The 24,545-nt window shown below is 38.2% G+C and overlaps 1 protein-coding gene and 1 long non-coding RNA gene across 3 annotated transcripts in view; one reads left to right on the top strand and one right to left on the bottom strand.

Annotated features, from left to right (window-relative positions):
• The window catches only part of SMAP1 (small ArfGAP 1), a 326,484-nt gene extending 303,882 nt beyond the window's left edge, over positions 1-22,602 (bottom strand). Inside the window, exons 1-2 of one of the 2 annotated variants that reach the window (XM_072642575.1) lie at positions 22,305-22,602; positions 5,645-5,791 (exon numbers count right to left, since the gene is read on the bottom strand). In XM_072642575.1, the coding sequence (XP_072498676.1) occupies positions 5,645-5,791; positions 22,305-22,386 (229 nt within the window). In that variant the 5' untranslated portion in view covers positions 22,387-22,602. The remainder of the gene's footprint in view (positions 1-5,644; positions 5,792-22,304) is intronic. The other variant, XM_072642576.1, reaches the window with a different exon arrangement.
• On the top strand, positions 21,029-24,024 carry LOC140526400 (uncharacterized). Its single transcript, XR_011974355.1, has 2 exons — positions 21,029-21,487; positions 21,655-24,024. It is a non-coding gene; the product is annotated as an uncharacterized lncRNA (long non-coding RNA).
• The last annotated feature ends 521 nt before the right edge of the window (positions 24,025-24,545 follow it).

Genomic DNA, 24,545 nt, shown 5'->3' with positions numbered 1-24,545 from the left:
ACACCCTCTTCCTGTCTCAAGAACTGGCCACTAAAATTCGTTTACAAAGATAGCTTTTGTGTTGGATGAATGATTGTACTGATGAGTTGATCCACTCTGTGCTTGACTCACTGGGCACACATGTTTCAAAGCAGCTGATCTGCTGGGTGACTTCTCTGATTTTCTGCTTCTAAACTAATCCTCTGCTCAGCTGAACTTACTAATGAGGAGAAAATGTAACACCTATTATTTCTAGTTTAGCTGATAAAGTTCTGAAATCTGTTATTTTGTCCCTTATTTTTCTGAGTTTAGATTCTAGGTCCTCTCAGCAAACAATCTACCTATGTTGTTAGTTAATAACCAAATTCTTATCTTCTAAGATTAGGAAACTTACATTTGTTCCATAATCATAGTATCCCTATTTTTCCAGTTATTAACCTAAATGTTCTTCAATTACTCTATTTTTCATATACAAGTCATTGAAACATACTGTGTTCTCTACAGTGATCAGGCTACTCTGTCCTCTGTACTGCCACTTCTAGATAATTGTTCCATTACTAATACCTGCCCTATTTTGAAATTCATGTTCATCAGTTTATACCAGCTCAGATTTCCATAGCACATCACATTTAAGTGAATAACTTGTTTAGAAGTAGCTGCTTCACTTAGAATTCTGACCAAACCACCAGACAAAGACTCCCCTTAATATTAAGCTGAAGCCCAGAAGGGCTAGAACATCAAGAAGATGTGAATCAATGTACATAAAATGTGTAACCTTTAGACAAAAGTAAAAACTTATTATGTCACTGTGACATGTACTTATTCATTCATTCTGTTCTATAAGGACAGAGACTAGACCTGTGATTTAACTGATATAGGGAACTCCCAAATGAGGAAACTACGCACACAGATTGGTACCTTCTCTGTTTAGAGAGCTGCCTAAGGCATTGACAGATGAAGTGATTTGTTCAGTTATACACTTGAACTCAAGTTTCCATGGCTCTGAGGTCAACTCTCCATCCACTATGCTATACTACCTCTTTCTTGTTCTATTTTGTCAGCAAACTGCTTCCTATGTCCTTTGTTGTTTATAGAAGTACTCCTAAACCTCCCTGCCTTAACTGAAACCCGACTTTCCTCAGATATGATCGTTTTCCATGAAACCTTCTTCAATGAAATGTCCTCTTTCTTCCATTCCCCTTCTCCTCACAGGGCAAGTATAGTGTTTGGCATACTTTTTGCCCCTACTGCCATTTCCAAAGTATTGTTCCACCACCATTACTCTCCTCTACTGAAATCCATGTTCATCAGTTTATATTCGTTTTTCCAAATCTTGTTAGCATCTACAATATACTTTTCCCCACTCCTATTCAGCCTATGTTTTCTCTAATCTGTACTTCTCCTTTGGTCCCTTGATACTTCTAATTCCATCTCATTTATTAAAATTCATCTGGCTTTGTCTCTTTACACACTGTCAACTATTTTAAAAAATATTCTTTCTAAGTACTCTAATTCCCCACTTCTTATCCAATGGGAAATTTGTTTATACTTTTCTTGAGGAATTTTTCACATATTGCTTTGTATAAAAAAATTATTCTTCCTTATAGCAGAGATAGGATGTCAAAAGACATGGGTTCGAATCCCAGTTCTACTATTTACTAGATTTATGACCTTGGACAAGTGATTTTATAGCTCTAAGCCTCAGTTTTTTCATTTGTAAAATGGGGGTAGTATGTGTACTACCTAACTCATAGGGTTGTCTTGAGGATCAAAGTTCTATAAAATACTTTCGAAGGCTTCAAATCATTGTATCAATGTAAACCCTTCTTAAAGTTGAGCATCTCTTACTTCCCCTATTAGGATGAAAACTCCTAGATAATAGAAGCAGTGTTTTATTCATCTCTGCAATACCAAAATGCCTCACCACTTTCTGGCAGTGAGCAACAAACGAAGGAACCTTAGACATATTAATTAAAGAGTACACATTTGTGGAAAAGAGAAGAGGGAACTTAACATCTTATTATTTTGTGTACAGCTTAGGTTATCTAAGAGTTACATAATTTGCCTGCCACTTCCCAAGAACTGAAAATGTTTCCCCAACATTTTTTTTTTTTAAAAGAGGGAAAGAAATGATTCAGTCTAGCTTGACTAATATATTATGTTGGCTAAGGAATCCTGAAGGAACTCAATTTACATATTTATCACTTAAAGTAACAGGTATCTATCAAATACTCAAACTGTTTTTTACAACTGCCTCTAGGCTTTCCATTTCCTAATCACAGAATCATACAATTTTAAAGCTGGAAGGAATATTCTACTTTGCTTTTGAAATGCTTGTGACTTCTCTGAACTTAACTGTCTCATGCATATCTATTTAGCCTTCTACTGGCACATCCACACTTTAAGCCTCATGATTTGGAAATGCTGCACCTGAAATGTCTTCTTACGTATGTGTTATCATGATTTAACACAGACTTCATTTCTATGTAGCCTCCACAGTATGATAATCCCTAGCTCTACTAGCTACCAGTTCATTTTCTTATTTAATTTCTCATTTTGGATTCTAATGAAAAAAAAAGGGGATGTTTTGATACTTCCCACTAAATCACTAAAATTGCAATAATTTCTGAGTTAATTAGCTCTAACCTCCCCCATCCCTGTTATTATTTATCAAACACCCTAAAGTATCTTAGGCTTAAACACCAAGGTTACTGGTAATAAAATTTATTAACAGTATAACAAAGCTAAATAATTATTTGCAATGTATCAGCTGTGAGGAAGATCACAGTCAAAGTCACAATCACCATACTTGCTGATTTCTCAGTTGTGGAAACACAGTCCCATCATTTACTTGTCTCTAGATAGCAATTAAGATCTTTCTCAACAATTCTCTTCATGTTTCTTTGCAAGAAGAACGTTAGTTCTCTAATAATAATAGCTAGTAGCTAGCATTTATATAATGTTTTTTATGTGTTAGGAACTATGCTAACAGTTCTCCTTAGAGACTCCTCATATAATGCCTGTTAAAAGTATAAATATCCGATATTCCACTGCCTCTTAAAGATACAGTATCTAGTCTCTGTGGGAGAAGGTATTGAATATGGTGCTACATATATAGTATGTGTGTTGCTTTCCTCTCCTCAACAGACTACCAATTCTTTAACATTATGTCTTATATTTTTTTGTACTTTTACTCAGCTCTTAGGACAACAGTGTTAGTATTTTTGAAAAAATTATTTGGTAATATGTGATAAACATGCTAGAATGGTAATTTAAAATGGCAAGATTTTTCTCTTTCACATTAATAGGTGCATGTGACCTGCCTGGGTCACGTCAGTCTAAGTCACATAGAGCACAGGGTCGGAGTTTGCTGAAGAAGCGGAGCAGGAAGGGTGGAACAGGAAGAGGTGGAGCTAGAGCAGAGCTCAGAGGAAATTAGTGAGAGCAGTCAGAACTGAAGGACACGGCAAGCAGGCTGTGAGTGAGAGAAAGGCATTTTGTTTAAGGGAAGCCTGCTTGTGATTTGTTTAATGGAGCTGGTTTATGGAAAGCCTAGCAGGGGGCAGGGTTGGGGCTGGTATGTCCCCATGCATTATTATTGTGTATAGATCTCTTTGTTGCTATGATGGGTTTGACTTTCTGGTATCTGAATAAATGATTTGGTTCTGTCTTCCACGTGAATTCTGTGGTATTTCACGATTCAGAACTGCACCCGGATATTCATGGCTGTCATAGGCGCTGTAAATATTGTGTTGGTGCTACACATACTCATTACCTGACTTGACTCTTGAATTTTGCTATTCCCTATCCGCATGATGTTTTGGGAAAAAATGCCCTCTAGTTGAGATAACTTCTATCCTGAGTTTTAGCCTTTGATAGTTGGAATGTGAGTGTCTCTGGGAAATACTTTAAATGAAAGGTAAGCTGGGAATCATCAGCTGTTTTTCTCAAAATATGAGCAGTTTAGAAGAGTTTCCTAGTCCCTTTATGACACATGCAGGCAACCAAAAATTCTCTTTGGCAACACAAAAAAAAGAAGCTCTATCTAATGTCATTTCTCAAAGGGCTGACCCAGAAGAAAATACACAAATTCACCTATGAGGACAGCAAGGGACAGATCTCTGATAAGGTACCATTCTAGGAGAAAATTCTCCAAAACACATTTTTATATCTGTTATTGCTTTGCAATAAATTCTCCCATTGAAGCTGGCATATGTAGCTCTAGACAAAATACTTTCAGAGGGGGCAGCAGTTAATAAGAACAAACACAATTAAGTTGTATGTGGCCACCCTCTCCTAATAAATACCTGTGCCCTGAAGTTCTCATCCTTTCTGGTGATGGCTAGAACTATAATTTCATGGTTAGTGTGCTTTATAATATGAAATGAATGAGTATTTGGTCCCACAAGTTACTGGCATTCTGGAATTCTAAAACATTTCTATGTTGTCACCTGGAAAAAGCTTGAGTTACTGACACAAACGTGGTGAAAGTCATAAAGAGACAGTCTTGTGTATTTTTAATAAGTATTCTTTCAAAGTTTATTGACATGGTGACTGATCTGCTTGACAGACTGAAAATTTGTGGGTACTATACTCCTAAAGTAAACAAATTAAATATTAACTAATACAAAACTACAAAATTGAAATGGCACCAACGGGAGGGACTTGTATCATGATCAGCACTTTTTTTATCTGGGACAGTATCAATATATAAAGAAATAGCCTATCAGAATTCAGAGCAAGGAATTTTGATTTAAAGGTCTAGAATTATTTGTATTACCTAAATGTTGCCTTTATGTTGAGACAGATAAACAAACACTGGAGTTTGGAAAACTTTTTTGTTGTTCTGAAAATTCTACCACAAAGCAATGTAAACTTCATTTTGATAATGATGTATTTTACCACAATTTTCAACTCTCCTCCAGACTAACATATTTTTTATGCTGCGACTACACTGAAATGACTCATATTCAAGAAATATCTGGTTATTATCCCTATTGTAAATATCCTCAAGAAAAGGTAGACTGGTTCCTGTACAAACTGCCAAAGAAATAAAAGTTTGTTTAAAGACATCTCACTCCCCTGATAGTCTTTTCATTATCAGGTAACTGTATACAAAATCTTAATAACTAATAATTCATATCTTTGGAGTTGTTTGCTAGATTGATGTATAAATTAACACTGAGGAAAAAGTAATTATTTACCACTTGAGAAGGTTCTGTTGGTGGTCCAGGATAAAAAGGGTTATGATTTTGTACTTACAAAATTCTTTATTACTTTATTAAAGTTTGACAATTAATATACTGATTTGACAACTGCCTTCAGCTTATTCTCACCTTTGAAATAATTCCTTCAATGGGCAAGAAATTCTTTTTTGGATTGTTGGTTTTATTTTTGATTTTATTGGTATGGAGGACTCTTGGTGAGAAACTTCTCTGTAATAAATGTGGATGACTACCTACTCTCCAACTTACACTTGGTACTCCACTGTGCCTGGGGCACTAAGAGGGTTAAGTAGTTTGCCCAGGGTCACACAGTTCGTTATGTAATAGGGGCTACCTATCTATTTGCTATACCACACTACCTCTCAAAAAAAGTAAATTTTTTACTATGTGTTTGTGTGCATACATGTATGTACATATGTGTAAATTTTTATTATACTCACTTTCTAGTGGCTCTTGCTCTAAACTGGAATCTTCTGGAGCATCAAATCGTCCTTGTGGCAACTTGGGCTTCTTAAGTGTTTGCTTGCTTGGTTCCGACTGTCCTTTACTAGAATGTGCTCTCTTCAAAGAACTACTCAGAAAGAACCCTATGAAAGTGGACAAATGTAAGGATGAGTAACAAGGAATTTTATTTTTTCCAAATAAAATCAAAGAATATACAAAACAAGAAACAATTTTTTAAATTAATTAATCTTATTTATTTGCAGTACTCTACAATCACTACCATATAACTTAGATTATTATTTTTCCCTTCCTCCCCAAGACGGCATACAATTTTGTATAGGTTCAACACATACATTCCTATTAAATACATTTTCACTATAGTCATGCTGTGTTGAAGAATTAAAATGAGTGGGAGAAATCATCTAACAAACCAAAACACAACACACAACACACAACACACAACACACACACACACACACACACACACACACACACACACACACACACACACTAATCTGCTACATTCTGCGATTGAATTCCATAGTTCTTTTTCTGGATGTGGAAGGCATTTTGCCTTACAAGATCATTGGGAATTTTTTTAAAGTCCTTGCATTGCAATGAAGTTCCAAGTTTACCAGAAAAAACTCTCGCACACTGTGGTCGTTGCTGTGCACCAAAGTTCTCCTGGTTCCTCTCCTTTCACTTAGCATCAGATCATATAAGTCTTGCTAGGCCTCTCTGCAGTCTTCCTCTTCATCATTTCTTATAACACAATAGTATTCCATTACATTCATATACCACAATTTATTCAGCCATTTCCCAATTGATGGGCATCCCCTTGATTTCTAGTTTTTGGCCAGCACAAAGAGAGCTGCTATAAATATTTTTTGTAAATGTGGGACCTTTTCCCACTTTTATGATCTCTTGAGGATACAGTCCTAGAAGAGATATTGCTGAATCTAATGGTATGCACATTTTTGTAGCCCTTTGGGCATAGTTCCAAATTGCTCTCCAGAATGGATGGATCAGCTCACAGCTCCACCAACAGTGTATTAGTGTTCCAACTCTCCCACATCTTCTCCAACACTTATCATCTTCCTGTTCTGTCATGTTTGCCAATCTGATAGGTGTGATGTGGTACCTCAGAGTTGTTTTGATTTGTATCTCTCTAATCAAAGGTGATTTAGAGCATTTTTTCATATGGTTATAGATACCTTTAATTTCTTCCTCTGAAAATTGTTCACATCTTTTGACCATTTATCTTGAAGAATAACTTGTATTTTTGTACATTTGATTCAGTTCTCTATATATTCTAGAAATGAGGCCTTTATCACTGACATTAGCTGTAAAAATTCTTTCCCAGTTTTCTACTTCTCTCCAAATTTTGGTTGTATTGGGTTTGGGTGTGCAAAAACTTTTCAGTTTAATGTAATCAAAATTATCCATTTTGCACTTCATAATGCTTTCTATCTCTTCTTTAGTCAAAAATTCTTCCCTTCTCCATAAATCTGATAAATATACCATTCCTTGCTCCACCAATTTGTCCATAGTATCAATCTTTATACCTAGATTGTGTACCCTTTTGGATTTTATTCGCATTGCTCTATGCCCAGTTTGCCCCACACTTTTATCAAGTTTTCCCAGCAATTTATGTCAAACAGTGAGTTCTTATCCCAGAAGCTGGGGTTCTTGGGTTTATCAAACAGTAGATTGCTCTATTTATTGTCTACTGCGTTTTGAGTACCTAGCCTATTCCACTTGTTTACCCTTGTGTTTCTTACCCAGTACCAAGTGGTTTCGGTGATTACTGCTTTATAATACAATTTGAGATCTGGTAGAACTAGGCCACCTTCCCTAGCATTTCTTTTCATTATTCCCCCTGATTATTCTGGACCTTTTGTTCTTCCAGATGAATTCTGATACTATTTTTTCCAGCTCTAGAAAATAATTATCTGATAGTTTAATTGGTATGGCACCAAATAAGTAAATTAATTTAGGTAGAATTGTCATTTTTATTATATTGGCTCAACCTACCCACAAGCAACTGATGTTTTTTCACTTACTTAGATCTGACTTTATTTGTGTGAAGTGTCTTGTAGTTGTATTCATATAGTCCCTGGGTTTGTTTTGGCAGGTAAACTCCCAAATATTTTATAGTTTCTACCCTAGCTTTAAATGGGATTTCTCTTTCTATCTCTTGCTGTTGGGCTTTGTTACAATTTTTTAAATGCCCTGAATTTCTGTAAAAAAAAACCAAACCAAAACAATAAAGTTTTTAAAATAAGAAAAAAACTAGAAACAAAGTAGTTGCCCATCAATTGAGAATTAGCTGACTCACCCATAATATATAGAAGCAACAGATTATTATTCCAATGCAAAAAAAAGGAAGGCCAATATGCAAAATTCAAATAAAGATGGGAAAACTTTTATATAGCTGGGTGGCAATGGGGATAGAGTGCTAAACTTAAGAGTCGGGAACTTCTGAGTTCAATTTTTACTTCAGACATTTAACTGTGACCCTGGACAAATCCCAGATTCTCTCAACTTTAAATTCCTCACCTATAAAAGAGGAAAATAATAACATCTACCTCACAAGGTTAACGTGAGGATTTTGCAAACCTTAAAGGTTTAGAAATGATGGTTAATATAAAATCATAGATCTAGAGCTGGAAAAAGTCTCTAAGTCCATTTAGTCTACCTCTCATTTCATAGATAAGAAAACTTAGGCCTAGGGAGATTATATGACTTGCCCAAGGACATGCAAGCAATAAGCATGAGATGAAAGTTTTGTTTTCTGACTTGAGAACCAGTGCTCTTTCCATGGTACTCTACAGCATCCTTGTACTAGATGAATTTTTGCAGAGTGAAGAAAGCAGAACCAGAAGAATAATACATGCAATGCCTATAACTATGCAAAAGAACACTGAAGGAATCTAACCTGAGTAATTCTAACAACCAGTCCCAGGACTGAAAATAGATTACAAAATGGATTCACTTTCTTTTGATTTAGAGGTATGGGATTACTAGTTAAGAGACAGCTAGATGCTTAAACTGAGGAAGATCTGAGTTTGAATCCTGTTTGGGCACTTACTAGCTATGTGACCTGTGTGCTTTGGTTTCCTTGCCTGTAAAATGGGAATAATAACCTTTCAGGGTTGTTTGCAGAATCAAATCAGATATTTGTAAAACACTCAGCACAGTGCCTGACACATAGAAGGCATTTAATAAATGTTTGTTTCCTTCTTTTACCATGTTGGCTGGTTTATTTGCTTTTTCATAGCTGAGGGGTGGGGGGGGAAGGGAGGGAGAGGGAGACAGGGAGGAAGAAAGGGAGGGGGGAGAGGGAGAGAAGAGAGAAGAGAGAGAGGGAGGGAGGGAGGGAGGGAGAGAGAGGGAGAGAGGGAGAGAGGGAGAGAGAGAGAGAGAGAGAGAGAGAGAGAGAGAGAGAGAGAGAGAGAGAGAGAGAGAAAATAAGCTGTCCATAGAAATGTTTTACATAAATTCAGTGACCTCTGTAAAACTGAAGAAATTCATAGAAAAACTAAATTCTAGATTAGCCATTCTGAACCTTTTGGTTGCAACACCCATTTATACTCACAAGTGGATTCTCAAAATGGCTTCTACAATTCAATCTGTAGTGAAATGTTGCTTTGGTTGAAGTATATGAGGAAAATCTGGCCTCCCACAGATATGTAGTTAGAAAAGGGAAGAGATTTTTAATACTAAATCAAAACTTGACGAGTGGTCATTTCTTAAGGTTAGCTGCAATGTGGAATGTGAAATCCCATCAATCAGCATTGTATGATGTTATATTAAAATCTAAAGAGTCTATCTTGCACTTTGAATGACTTACTTATGCATATTTTATAACATCATATATTGGTCATTTGGAAAATACTGGTTTACTAAGTTATGCAGCCTTCCTCAATGTTAAAAAGTTTCATTACATAATATCAAAACATGACATTCATTGATATTACCATTGTATCAGAAAAGTGTGTCAAACTCACAGTAGCAAATACAAGTCTTAGAAAATTTTCATTTTCAACTGAAAGTATGAATTTTACTTGAAGTGACAGGTTCACTTGGTTCATTTTCAAGAAAATATCTGTAAATACATGTAGTTTCCAAATAACCTTAGTTTGTCAATTATTCTTTCAAGTAAAAATGTTATTTAATGAAAAAAGCAGGTAGTTTAAATAGAAATTAAAACAGACACACAAGTGCTTTTTATTGAGACAACCACAACTTTTTATGTGTACTTTCCATTTCATCATCAAGAATGTTAAAAGGTTATGTGCTTGAGGTAGGTATTTAATAAAACTAATAATTTTTATTGTTTCATCAAAGATTGATGATTATCTTAAACAAACTGACATTTTTGTTTTTTACTATCTGTAAGTGGCAGTGAAGAATACAGTGACTACTAGGCCGGTTCAGTGGCAGCATTTTACCCAACCTTGCTTTTGGACCTTCAGTGCAAATGTCAAGAGATGTTTCTGAATAATGAGAGCCAAAACAATTACACTTTTAATATTTCAGCACCACTTATCATCAGCAAGCAGCTATTTCCAGGGTCCTACTACTTACAAAAAATAAATACAAAGTAACTGAAGGGAACAGCATTAGCAGTTGACGGGGGGTCGGGAATTTATGTAGAAGGTGGTGTTTGAACTGAGTTTTGATGAAAACTACAGTATTACAAAGAGTAAAAAGGAAAGAGACAGTACATTCCAGGTATCAGAAATTGTGTAAAGGCAAGGAAATAGGAGATGGAGTATCACACGTGATGAATATTAAGAAGGCCAATATAGCTCGACCACAGAGTGGAAAGGGAAGTAATAGTATTAACAAGATTGGAAAGGTAGAATGGAGCCAAACCAAAAAGGCTTTAAAAATAAAAAGGAGTTTATATGTTTAGCCTAAGGGGATCCATTGATGATAATTGAGTAAAAATGATATAGTCAGATCTGCCATGCAGGAAAATCAGTTGTATGGAAGATGGAGTGGGGAGAAAATTGAGGCAGGGAAACCAATTAGGAAGTTAGTGTAATAATCCAAGAAAAGATGGCAAGGATCTGAACTAAAGGGGTGGTCATGTGAGTAGAGAGAAGGAAACGTGTGAAATGCTGTAAAAGTATAGATGACAATGCTTGGCACTGATTAAATCAGGCAAATTAACAAAAATTAGGTATTTTTCATAAGCATTATTACCAACTCCCTTTAGCAACAAGAAAATACACTAAATGGTACCATCTAGTTTATAAACTCTTTGCTGGTAGCTTTACAGTGATTATCAATAGTAACTGCTGTTTCCCACCCAGTCTTTGTTTTCTAGACCTCATTAAAGGGGCCATGCCCTGACTACTTCTTAAACAGACCTATTTGATGAATAGGTGTTGCCTCACCCTAAGTGAGTACCTGCAAAGACCTTGGCCTAAAGGCCCCAAGGTCTCCCAGTGCATCCTGGTCCATTTCCTGTCATCCTGAGGAATATCAGGTCCCTGGATTCAGACGGCTCTGGAGGAGAAGTGAGGCTGGGGACCTGCACAGCCCTCCACTCAAAACAAAGTCAAGTGCAAGTCATATCATCATTTCTCTGATGGCACAGTCTTCTTTGGCAACGAAGGACAAACACGACCATCTATTTTATAAACTCTTTGCTGGTAGAAAATAATAACATTTTTCATTGTATTATGATCTGAAAAGCATACCTTTAATATTTCTGCTTTTCTGTATTTGTTTGTGGTTCTTATGCTCTTATGGTCAGTTTCTGTGAAGATGCCACATACAACTGGAAAAAGAGTATATTCCTCATCCTATTTAATTTTCTCCAGCTATCAAAGATACTCTTGTAAAAATTATTTTCATCTCTTTGGGTTTTTTTTATTTATGGTTAGATTTACCTAGTTCTGAGAGGAAAAAGTTGAAGTTTCTCACTAGTATAATTTTATTGTCTATTTCCTCCTGTAACCGATTTAACTTTTCTTTTAATAATTTGAATTCTATGCCATTTGGTGCACATATATTGGTATTATTTCATTGTCTATGGTGCCTTTTAGCAAAATGTAGTTTCCTTTGTTATCTCTTTGAAATTAGGTGTTTTTTGCTTTTGATTTGTCTGAGATCATGACTGCTGCTCTTACCTCAGCTGAAGCATAACAGATTCTGCTCCAGCCCTTTATTCTAACTCTGTGTCTTCTTGTAAAAAAGCTATTGTTGGATTGTTTTTTAATCCATTATGCTATCCACTTCTGTTTAATGGATGAGTTCATTCCATTCACATTCAATTATAATTACCATGTATATCCCCTCTATCCTATTTTCTTTTGTTTATCCTTCCCTCTTTTTACCCAGTCCTTCCTCAAAAGACTTTTTTAACACTGTCTCCCTAAATCCACTGTGTGTAAGTGTATAAACTCACTTTCTTTTCCATTGCATCCCTTTTCTCATTCATCCATTTTTCCTGAAATCATTCCAACATAATTGACTCACATCTGTGCCTTGTATGTAGAATCTGTCTCTTTTTTCAGTCATGTTTGACTCTTCATGACCCCATTTGGGGTCGTCTTGTAAAGATGCTGGGGCGGTTTGCCATTTCCTTCTCCAGCTCACTGTCCTAATAACGATAAAGTTCTTGAGAGTTACATGTATCATATAGGAATGTAAAGCATTTAAGCTTAAATTCCTTCTGATTTCTCTTTCATGTTTATTACCTTTTTTATGCTTCTCTTAAGTATTTTATTTGAATGTCAAATTTTCTATTTTAGTCTGATCTTTTCATTAGGAATGTTTGAAAAGTCCTTTATCTCATTAAATGCCCATTCTCTCCATACACCCCTTACCCCTGAAGGATTATAATCAGTTTTACTGGGTAGATTATTCTTGGTTGTAATCTTAATTCTTTTGCTTTCCAGAATATCATAGTCCAAGCCTTTCACTCCATTAATATGGCAGCTGCTAAATCCTATGTGATCTTAACTGTGGTTATCCAATATTTGAATGGCTTCTTTCTGGTTGTTTGCCAACATTTTCTCCTTGGCTTAGCAGCGCTGGAATTTGGCTATTATACTCCTGGGAGTTTTCATTTTGGGATCTCTTTTGGAAAGTGGTAGTAGATTTTTTCAATTTATATTTCGCCTTTTCATTCTAAGTTATCAGGGCAGTTTTCCTTTGCAATTTCTTGAAATATGACATCCAGGTTCTTTTCTTGATCACGTCTTTCAGGAATTCCATTAACTCCTAAATTATCTTTCTTTATTCTATTTTCCGCATCAACTGTTTTTCTAATAAGATATTTTACATTTTCTCCTATTTTTTCATTTCTTTGACTTTAATTGTTTCTTGATGTCTCTTTATGTCTCGAGGAGTCATTACCCACTTACCTAATTCTAATTTTTTAGTAATTCTGTGGCCTTCTGTACCTCTTTTTCCATTTGGCCAATTCTGCTTTTTAATTAAGTTCTTTTCTTCAGTGAATTTTTGTGTCTTTTATCATTTGGTCAATTTTTTTTTCTGTTGTTTTTTTTTTTAAAGGAGTTACTTTTTTCAATCTTTTTTGGGCCTCTTTTACCAAACTGTTAATTCTCTCACATCACTCTCATTTCTTTTCTTAATTTTTCCTCTACTAATTTTATCTCTAGCTCTTCCAGGAATTCTTGTTGAGCTGGTGTCCAATGTGCATTTCTTTCCCTTGAGGCTTTGCTTTTAAGTTGTCTTTACACTGTTGTCTTCTTCTGTGTATATATCTTAATTTTCCTTAGTAGCTTTTGATGGTCAGGTTTTTTTTTGTTGTTTGTTCATTTCCCCAGTCTATTTTTGCCCTTGAACTTTAGGAAGGTATTATCCAAAGCTTCAGACGTTTCTGGGTGTTGTTTTCAGAGCTGGTTCTGGGAATATCTATAAGTTTTTGGTGCTTCCAAGAGGTATTACCCAGAGAGGTGTAGTCACTGCTCTCCTGGTCTAAGCTCTGGTGTTTACTCAGAAAGGGCCTCTGATCCCCAACAGCCACAAGTGCTAGTGTTCTTCTGTACCCCTGAACTATGACCAACTCCCCTGCAGCTCTAAGCACTAGTGATCCTCTCTGCCCTAGAATTTCAACTGGTAACTGCAATAGACTTACCAAACAGTGTCCGGTCCTGCACCCAGTGTCAGGACAGGGTGCCCTGTTCTGACTAGTTGCTTACCATCTCTGAGCTGAGAGCTCCTAAAGCTATTATTGCTGTTATTGAAGCCACTTTCAAGGCCAATTACTGGTGCTGCTGACACCTGCACTCCAGGCCAGCCCCCACTCCAGTTGTCACAGACCCCCTTTTCAGACTTCCTATGTTGTCTTAGGCTGCAAAAAAAAGCCTCACCCCAAGCTTTTGAGGGCTATGCCACTCCAGAATTTGATTTGACTTGTTTGGAGGGGAATGTTAGGAGAGTTTGGCCAGGTTGGTGCTCCTACTCCACCATTTTGGCTCTGCCCTAATTTTACATCTTTTGCTAAACTTATTACTTAATATTGTGAATACAGCTATATATGTATGCTACTGATCTGAGAGACTGACAATACTGGGTAAACTTTATATCTCTTAAAGCATCTAACTTAGTGGATACTTAATAAAGAAAAGACAATTAAGACAGATCAGTATCTCCTTTCTCTTTAATGTAGGACTTGAAAATTATATGTTAACTGAATAGCAAAGCTGGATACAGCATTATTTATTTTATACGCCAATGTTAATACTCCAATATGCTGCCTTAGACTAGGAAGACATTTTCTGACATGGTGTATGGTTTTACACCTGTCCATTATGCCTGTCCATTAATGCTCTGTGAACTTCCTAAAGTAGAAACAACCTGATGGAAATAAAAGGTAGAGGGCAATGCCAACATGGTCAGTTGTTGCTGAGTTGTGTCCAACTCTGTGACTCCATTTTGAGTTTTCTTGGCAAAGATACTGGAGTGGTTTGTCATTTCCTTCTCCAGTACATTTTACAGATGAGGAAACTGAGGCAAACATGGTTAAGTGACTTGCCCAAAGTAATACAGCTATTAAGTGTCTGAGGTCTGTGTCTGAGATTTGAATTCAAAAAGATAAGGCTTTCTGACTCTTGGCTCAGTACTCTATCCACTGTGCCATTTAGCTGCCATGGTCAGTAACTTCCCTCTCATACTCTCTTCACCTAGAGATAAGGGTTAAATACCTGGGATCAGTGAACTTAATTTTTTTATAATTGTATTTCCTCATACTTGACTTCCTTTGTAATTTTACGTAGTAAAAACATTCTGAGAAAGAGTGAATAAGGCTTCATTCACCAGACTGCCAAAGAGTTCCATAAAATAGTAAAGGTTTAGATTAATGGTATCAAATTAAAATAGAATTGTATTTCATATTGACTCAGAAAATCAGAAATTATATTATACTTTTATTTTGTTAAAATATTTCCCAATTACATTTTAATCTGGTCCCCAGTTTTGCAGGATGAGTTTGACCCCTTTGTTCTAGAGAAAGCAGGCTGTAGATTACTGGCACTCCCAAAAAAGGGAAATGAGAAATGAAGAGAGGAAAATAAGGGTAGTCAAAAAAAGAGGTAAGTGGAAAATAAATGGCTACTTCCCCAAGTAGACTGTAGTCCCCTCAAGCTTTTTATTCTCAGATTAAGGGGGTTCTGGTATCTCTAAAGGACTATAAAGCAAGTCAGCACTAACAAAAGGGTCATCACTATAGCTGACATAAGAACTTTCTCCTTCCTCAAATTCTCCCCTTCAGTTCAGGCTCCAGAAATTATTTACTGATTAGATAACAATGACTACTACATGCAGGTTATATAAATTAACACTCTGCCAAAGGTGCCCAGCCTACAAGAAACTTATACATCTTGGATAATTAAATTGATAAAATTATAAAAGATAAAATACAAGGTAATATTTCTTTAGTCTACAAGCGGCAGGCCAAAGAATTTCAGGCCTTCGAAAAATGCAGGGCTGTTACTGTGCACTCTTCTGTCATGTGACCCACAGCAACCAACAATAACTGGTCTGTTTCTAGTTTTAACATATCTGCTGCCCAAATAAATTTAGCCTATTTTAATTTTGGCCCCTCCCTACAGCCAAGCTGTGCAGGCGTGGTTTATATGTTCATATCAAAGGTATCATATTTAAGACATTTATCAGCTGGAAGAAATTTTGGGAGCTAAGAAAAGTGAAATAATATACATGTGTATATACATTTTATATATATATATATATATAAAATATATATGCACATCTTCAGTTAAATTTTTTTTCATTCTGGTGACATATTCTAGCTCTAAATTCATATTTCAGTCTCAGAGTATATTAAGTACACATTCTGCCATTAATTATCTTATTTATAAAATAGCAGCTAGTAGTAACACAGATACTAACAGGCTAGTTATAAATGCAGTAGTTATAAACAGTATAATCTTTTAGAGCAATAGAGTATTTTAAAAATTTAACTCTCAAAATAGGAAAATTGAGTCCTTTGATCTATTTCACACCTGAACTCCCTCCAGTGCCTCCTTCCTCATCTTCCACACTGCCATTCAGAAATCTTCATGTTGAAGCACTCCTCTCCACATTGGTGACTTTCTCTCTCGGGCCCACCCTCATGTGTACTGGAAAGAAATGGTCTCTGTCATTTAACCTCTCTGAGCCTCAGCATTCCCATATAAAAAACAGATTCAGAGTCAGAAGGGAGTTAGGAGGTTATTTTGTCTAATACCTTTATTTTACAGATTAGGAAACTGAGGCCCACAGATGTTAAATAACTTAACCATAATCACATAAAAAGTGGCAGAGCCACAACTTGAATCAGGGTCCTTTGACTTTATATCCAACATCTTTTCACTAAACCAGAAAAATGCTGTGAGAACCTTAAGGTATTATATTATAAATGAGCAGTGTTATTCATCAACAATCAATCCTTTCCTTGATAAACCTTTTAAGTATGCATTGGAATGGATGTTTTTCTGGGTGACCATGAATCACAGAATATTTATCTGATCTTAAAAAATGTTTAATTTTCACCCTTTTTGTAATGTTAAATCCCAATTTAGCAAGAAAAGATCATCTGTCACAAAAATCTGTCCAAAATTCAGTTTACTATAGTTTTATGAAACACTCAAATATCTTCTCTGTTAAGTTCTGTTAGTTGAGGATAAGAGATACATAAAAAGAAATCTGAGCACTTACAAATTAATGTGAGAAACAAGGAACTTCTGTTTCCAGTTTTGGGTGATCAGGGTTGTAACCTAGCACAGCCAGGTTAAAGGTCAGCAACTTGTTCCCAGGCTTGCTGAGCTGTTTGAGGGAAAGCCTAGCAGAGAGGAGAACACAAAGTCATGTGGCAACACGAAGTCATGGTGTCATGGGAAGTCCAAAATTCGGAACAGAATAAGAAGTTTACATTAATCTGAATAAGTTGTAGTCTCCCTGTAACCTTACTGGGAAGCTACCTGTTCATAATGTCTGTAGAAGGCACTCCCTCCTCCTGAAGGGGGGTTGGGAGAGTGGGGATTCAGCTTTGGCCAAAGTGCTCAATTCCTCTGAACTCTAATAAATATTCCTTGACACCCTTTTGAGTGTCAAGTACATCTCTACCATGTGGGAAGACTCATATAAACTGAAGTAAAGTGAATAGAGTAGAACCAGGAGAACACTTTACATAGTAACACCAACATTTTAGCTATGATCAACTGAGAAAGACTTAGCTACTTTGATCAATACAGTGATGCAATTCCAAAGGAATCAGTGAAAAATGCTATCCACGCCCTGAGAGAGAACTGATAAACTTAAGTACTGATGGAAGAATATTTTTTCACTTTGTTTTTCTTGCCTTTTTTTCCCTTGGCAACATGGCTACTATGGAAATACATTTTGAATAATTTCGCATACATAATGGGAATCATATTGATGGGGTATAGGCTCTGGGAGCCCCTTTGAACTCTTCTTGGAGCTTCCCAACTAAGCTGGTATTTGCCTTACCCTTAACCTAGCCCAGCCCTCCATAGTCTGTCATCTCCAAGTAGTCTTCAGCTCCTTCCGATCCTTAATCCCATTCTCTTGGTTCCTGAAGTCTACCCTCTAGTTACCCCAGTCCACTGGCCACTCCCATATAGACTCTCCCTGGACTGCCTCTTCAGTCACCTCAGACTACTAGACTAATAACCCTAGATCCCTGTCTTTCCGTATTTAAGAGACATCTCTCTTTCAAGAATATGCTCAGATTCAATCCGGCTCTCATCATAAGGACTCAGGTTCTATCTGGTCCACTTGTCAGTACAAGAATCACAAATTCTCAGATTGCTTAAGGGTCTGCCCAATATGATGGATCTTCAATAAACTCTGTTTTCCTTTGGCTGAAAGATGGCTTGAGTACAATTCATTTGAGCAGAACCAAGTGTGTTGGTATTTCGATATTTTGAAAGAATTGGGCATACACTTCCAGATAGGGCATCTGTCCCTGTCTTCCATGGTTCAGGTGTGCCCAGGTCCTTGGCCTTGAAAATAAGCACTGGACCCAGAACCTGAGAGTGTCAGGCTGAGTATGAGACAGCCTCCTGGCTGTCTAACCTAATGGAACCTGAGAGGTCAGGCCTGAAAAGAACCTCCCAGGTGCTTGGAGGGTGAGGAGATAAGGAAAGAGGGAGGCTTACATACCTTCCAGTCTTGGCAGGAGAAGAATTTGAGATTAGCAGCTTTCCCAGTCTCAGGGAATCAAAATGTTGAGGTTAGGTGGTCTTGGGACCCCAAAATACCAACATGAGCATTTGTGACACTTTGTATTGACAAGCAAACCAGATGGTATCTGAGCTATATTGAATCTTAGTACTTTCATGGAAGAAAGATGACTCTTATATTAAGAAAATTGTGGGAGGGATCTAGGGGTGGTTAAGTAGTGTGGGGTGATGAGTGGAGCGGAGAGTCTTAAGGAAGATCTTGATGGGACTGTGACTAAAGGTCAGAACCAAGAGAATGGAATTTTGATGATCAAGGGTGGGAAGGGGGTAATCAGATTTGAATGTAGTGATAAAGAAAGGCTTATAGCCTCAGGTGGATGTCAGATCAAGTGAGAAGATTCACTGAAAGTTCAAGAGGGCTCCCAGAGTCCCATCAATATTGCTAACCTTCTCAATGGGTGGAACAGTGGCTGAAGGGAGAGAATATAGAACTCAAAATATAAAAAAAAAATGTTCAAAATTACTTAAAAGCATTTTTAAACTGCCTTTGCTTTATTTGACCTCAAGGTTATGGCAAAAATCTAGAATGAGGAATTTCTAAAAAACAAACAAACAAAAAAACCAAACCCAAACGAACCTGATCCTCAGAAAGGTGATACAATCCAGTTTTATTATGCGATGCAGCAAGCAGGTATGAAAAAGCTCACGCATACAACTTACATGACAATATAAATAGAGGCTCCAGAAGCAAGAAACTCCAAGACAAGGGTAAGAGAAATGTATGGGGAAGAAACACGCCCAAAGGTGGGATTCAGATGGCAAAGTTATATACCCTCACGACGGAACAGGTAACTGGTTCCAGATGGGAGGGGGCCTTCCAAATCAGACCCAAATGTGGTGAAATTCTAGAGGTTAATTACCTACACCAGGCTTGAATGAGCAGGGGAAACTTCCTTGAAGCCAGAGTTTCTTCCACCCAAAAATCTGCAAGTCTTATCTAAGCCTGACATAGAGTGAAAAGTATAAAAGTATAAAATGTCTGTCTTTGCCTATATACTTTTATGAGCATTAGGACCACTTAGGCTAAGTGACTACATACTGGAGTCCTAACATTATAACTACAATATCAAACAATAACTATAACATCAAACAACGTAAAGTTTACAATTACTACACCTTCCTATTTCTACTGTCATTGTCCTAGTTGAGGGCTTCATTATTTCTTTTAAGGACATATTAGCTTCCTAATTTATCTCTCTGCATCACCTTTTCCGTCTCCAATACAATCTTAACACTACTGCCAAAGTAAATCTTTCTAATGTGCAGGTTTGATCATGTGATTATCCTGTTCCAAGACCTTCACTGCTGCCCGACTGCCTACAGGATGCAATATTACTACCTTATTCTGGTAGTCACAATATGGTTCCAATCTACTTTTCTTTCCAGTTTTTTATGTTACTCCCTTTCTGCCAAACTAGACAGACAGTTCTTGGGTCTCATGCACAGATCAATATAGAAAAAAGACCCTCTACATTTCTGTCCCGTGAAATTTTTTCTTTTAATTACTAGTAAAAGCCATCTCTTCCTACCCTCTCCATCTCTTGACCTCTCCTGTATTTATCACATTTTAATTTGCGCATGTGGTGTACATTTCTTCCTCATAAGCTCCTTGAGGGTAGGATCTATGTGATTTTTAATTTTACTATATCCATGTGAGATCCTTGCCTAATGACCAATTAAGTCATACAATAGCCAAAAAAGCTTAAAAAATTTTTAGGCCAGCATGAAGAGAAGCAAAACTCCTAGGAATAAAATGGTGATCATCTCACTATACCCTACTCCTCATACCACATCAGGAATAGAGTACTGTCTTCATTTCTGGATATTACATTTTAGGCAGGCACTGATAAACTGGACAGCGTACTAGAGAGAGGAATCATGATGGCAAATGGCCTCCAGGCCATGGCATATGAAGACAATGCAGGAATTGAGGATGTTTAGTATGGAGAGAAGAAAGACTTAGTATATAACTGTCTTCCAACTATTTGAATGCTTATCATGTGGAAGGAGGATGACACACAGAAAACAGAATGAGAAGTAATCCAAGAAAGATAAAGAGACTAATTAAGGCTTAAAAAAAAAGAAAAACTTTACTGCGAGATATACAAATAGAACGTGCTGCCTCAGGAACAGCAAGTTCCTACTCAGTTAATATACGTTTTTTTAAGAACTCACTACATGCTAAGCACTAAACAGGGATGGGGAATCTGCAGCCTTGAGGTCACAAGTGGCCCTCTAGATCCTCTGGTGCAACCCTCTGACTGAATCCAATCTTCACCGAATAAAACCCCTTAATAAAAGATTTGTTCTGTAAAACTTGGACTCGGTCAAGAGGCTACCCCAAAGGATCTAGAAGGCCATGTATGGTCCTGAAGATGCAGGTTCCCCACACCTGCTGGCTGAGACTTCACTTGAGGTGAGCAAGAAAAGGCTGGATATTATTTGTCATTCAAAACGCAGAATGAAATATACATCTCTGGGTCTTGGCCAATGTAGGTTAGTTACAAGAGGTTTTCTTTTTTGGGGGGGGGGGGGCGGGTGTTACCTGTTTTTCAATTGTGGTTAGGCTGAAGACAGGAATGTTTTCTTAACTGAACAAAATTAATAAAAAAAAGAGAGATACAAAGGTGTCCAGTATGTTGTGGAGGGAATCCTTTTTAGCCATGAGTTGGACTAAATGGTTTTCTTTCTAAATAACGGAAATATTTACTTCAAAGAGAATTAGAAGGAGCTGGATATGGTGAACAGCCTGAGTTCCGTTTTGGTTATAATGAACCTAAGGTAACAAAAGGACATTGAGGTGGAGGAGTCTGTCAGCAACCTGGCAATGAAGGAGCAGTACAGAAGCCGAACAAAGAAGAGGACCCAAGACAGAGCCTTGGGAGACACCCACGAAATTCCAAGCAGACTGAAAACTGTAAGATGAATTGAGAAACGACAGCGTCAGAAACCAAGGACGGACAGGGTGACCAGGAGAGGGGCGGTCCATCGTGAAAGGCGAAACTGGATGAACCCTGAGAAACCGCTATGGGATGTAGCACGTACGCCCATCACCCTCGGATTCCGCGGGGCTCAAACGGCGAGACGACGGTAAACACTGGGCAGAGGCGGTGTCAAGGAAAGGGACCTCGGAAAGCACGCAGTAGCGTGCGGGGGGTGGTGGGGGTCCAGGAAGCCTTCTCGGGGTGGGAGGCCGAGGCACAGCAGGCCTACGTCACCTACTTAAAATCTCCTCTCTCCCTCCGCCCCCCATGGAGAGCTGGAGGCAGGGCAAGGCCTGGAGTCGGGAAGGTCTGAGTTCGAATGCTGCCCGGGCAAGCCACTGAACTCCCACCTGCTCCTCGTCTGTAAACTGGGGACACACTGGAGAAAAAAGGCAGACCAGCCTGCATCTCGGCCTTTCCGGAAAGCCCGTCCAGGGGGCCCGTGAACTGGGCAGCGCAGACCCCCGAACGACACGGAAGCGAAGCGCCGCTTTTCACTTGCACAGGAGCGGGCTGGCTGCCCCTGTCCGAGGGGGCGGCAAGGCCCAGGCCCGCGAGCGCAGCCCATCCCCCTCCCCTGGCGTCGGCGCGGATTAACGGGGCCACAAGGTGCCATCTTTAGGGCAGAAACTGAAAGGAAAAGGCCACAACAAAGGAAGGAAAGGAGAGACCGTCAGAATTCAGAGCCCAAACACCGGGGAAGCCGTGGGAAGGAGAAGGGAGGGACGGGGGAGGGGAGGCCAGGCCTCAGGTACGCATGCGCACACGCGCAGCGCAGAGCTCAGCTCCCCGAACGTCCTCACACCCCGGGCCCGACGAAGCCTGGAAGCAGCAGCTCCCACCGCCCTCGCCGACCCCTGGGCGGGCCGCAAACCTCTCCTCGCCCTTGGGGGGGCAGGGTAATCATCGAGAATGCTCCTTACTTGTCATCACCGGGGCCCACGAGGCGCCAGAATAGGGGCCCAGAATGAACATCCGGGCGAGCACAGCGCCGTCCGCGGCCATGGCGAGATCGCCAAGGCCACCGCTCGACCTCCAGCGGGTCACTTTTTGGGCCTGGCGGCCGCTCTCCCTCCGCCCAAGAGGCGGCCGCACGCAGCGCGTGGGCGGAGCCGGAAGGGGCGTTCCCGGGACGTCCAATCACCACCTGTAGCCACGCCCCCAGGGCGCGTGGCCACACCTCTGTTCTATTACCCTGAGCTCCCATTTAAAGGGTGCTTGCTTACTCTGTGCCACATCTAGGAATCTGAATGTCAGACTTCTATAAAAAATGCTTAATTCAGACTTTCCCCTTCCTATATCCTCCCTCCTTATTCTGAATAGATTGCTTTTAGTTGTGCAAAAGCTTTTAATTTTTGCAGAATGAAATTCATCTTTTTTGGGGGTAAGACAGGTCTAGTTGACCTTTTCCCCCTCATCCCCACATTTATGAAAAACACTATTCCATTCTTGAATTTCATCAAAGATGTGATTTTAAAATATTTGGAGATTTAATTTATGATGATATATAAGATGCTGATCCACTCCAAATACTTTTGTTTTGTGATGAGACTGCCATCCAGTTTTCTGAGCATTTCATTTAGAAGAATGCATTTCTTCCGTAGTTTTATGTTTTGTGTTCTTTGGTTTATTAAACACTAGGTTATCCTATGCATTTGGTTCTAGATCTTGTTTAAATCTGGTCTATTACAATGATTTATTTTTCTATTTATCCATAGTTTTGATAGTTATCACTTCAACAAATATTTTGAGATCTGACAGCCTGTTCTTCATTATTTCCCCCGTATTCTTTTGTGTTCTACATGAATTTTGTTACTTCATTAAATTTTATGAAGTGTCCCATTAGTATTTTGAAGAGTGTAGCATTAAACCTATAGATTAATTTGGGATGTATCTTAACAAAATTATAATAAGTTGTGCATAGTAAATGGTTCTCCACTTAGTAATACTTTTCCATAAATTTTTAGATATATTTATTCTAGTCCTTATTTTCCTTAGAAACTTTTCCCCCAAATATTTAATCATTTAATTTTTATTTTAAGTAGTTATTTCTCTACCAACTTTTTTTTTGGTTTTGGTTTTGGTTTTTCTTCCTTAAATGATATCTAGAAATATCTATGGTTCTGTAGAATCACAGAATTTAAGTAATTTACCCATGGTCTCACATGTATAAGTGGCAGGACCTGAACTTGTCCTCCTGACTTCAAGATCAGCTGTCTGTCCATTATGATACATTGTTTCTCTGTGGCAAGAAGTTTACAGCCTTGTATTGTTAATGTATTTTTGCATAGTGGGAAGATCTTTCCTATCCATTAATAGGCCCATGTGACCTGCTTGAGTCACATGGAAGCCTGAGTCACATGAGTCTGTGATGAGATGAGTTTTATAAATGGGTAGAGCAGGAAGGGGTGGAGCAAGAAGGGTGAAGTAGAGCTGGGAGGAAGTGGGACACAACTGTTAGAGCTGAGGGAGAGGGAGGAAGCAGGCATGAAGCTATGAATGTTCATTTGTGGGAAGGTCCTAACAGGCAGAAGGGTTGGGGTTGGTGGTACCCCCTGCATTGTTATTGTGTATAGATTTCTTTGTTGCTATGATGGATTCGGCTTTCTGGTGTTTGAATAAATGTTTTGGTTCTGTCTTCCATGTGGAGAGTCTGTTATATTTTGAGATTCAGAATTACACTGGCATATTCATAGCCACCATAGGTTCTGTGAATATCGCACTGGTCCTACAAGTCTTTCTTTCAATACATCAGAAATGCAATTTGAAAAGGGAAGCATGAATTGGACCTTACAGCATCTCATTCTTAATAAACGTAAGTGCAGCTGAAATTCACCCCATTCAAGAAGACAACTTAAAAATTCATGATGCCTCTACTACAAACAAATAAATAAATACATTTAACATACTTTTGGAATTATCCAATTTCTACCATTTTTTCTACAGAAGATTTCAAATTCTTCTGAACAACCTCATTCTTACTGGGAGGAAAAGAAAGATGCCTATGGCCCTATATTTGCAAGTATGAGTATGCTTTCTGAGACATCAAGAAATTATCTTTATAAAGTCTGTTTTAGAACATTGTGATGAACATAAATCACTGCTTTCTTACCAATGGTACTTCACCTTAATGTGCCAGAATTGCCATTAGGGATAAAGTGCCA

The sequence above is a fragment of the Notamacropus eugenii genome, chromosome 2 (assembly GCF_028372415.1).
Source record: "Notamacropus eugenii isolate mMacEug1 chromosome 2, mMacEug1.pri_v2, whole genome shotgun sequence".
NCBI lineage: Eukaryota > Metazoa > Chordata > Mammalia > Diprotodontia > Macropodidae > Notamacropus > Notamacropus eugenii.
Note: the sequence above shows the minus strand (reverse complement) of the source record. Positions and strands in the feature narration are given on the sequence as shown.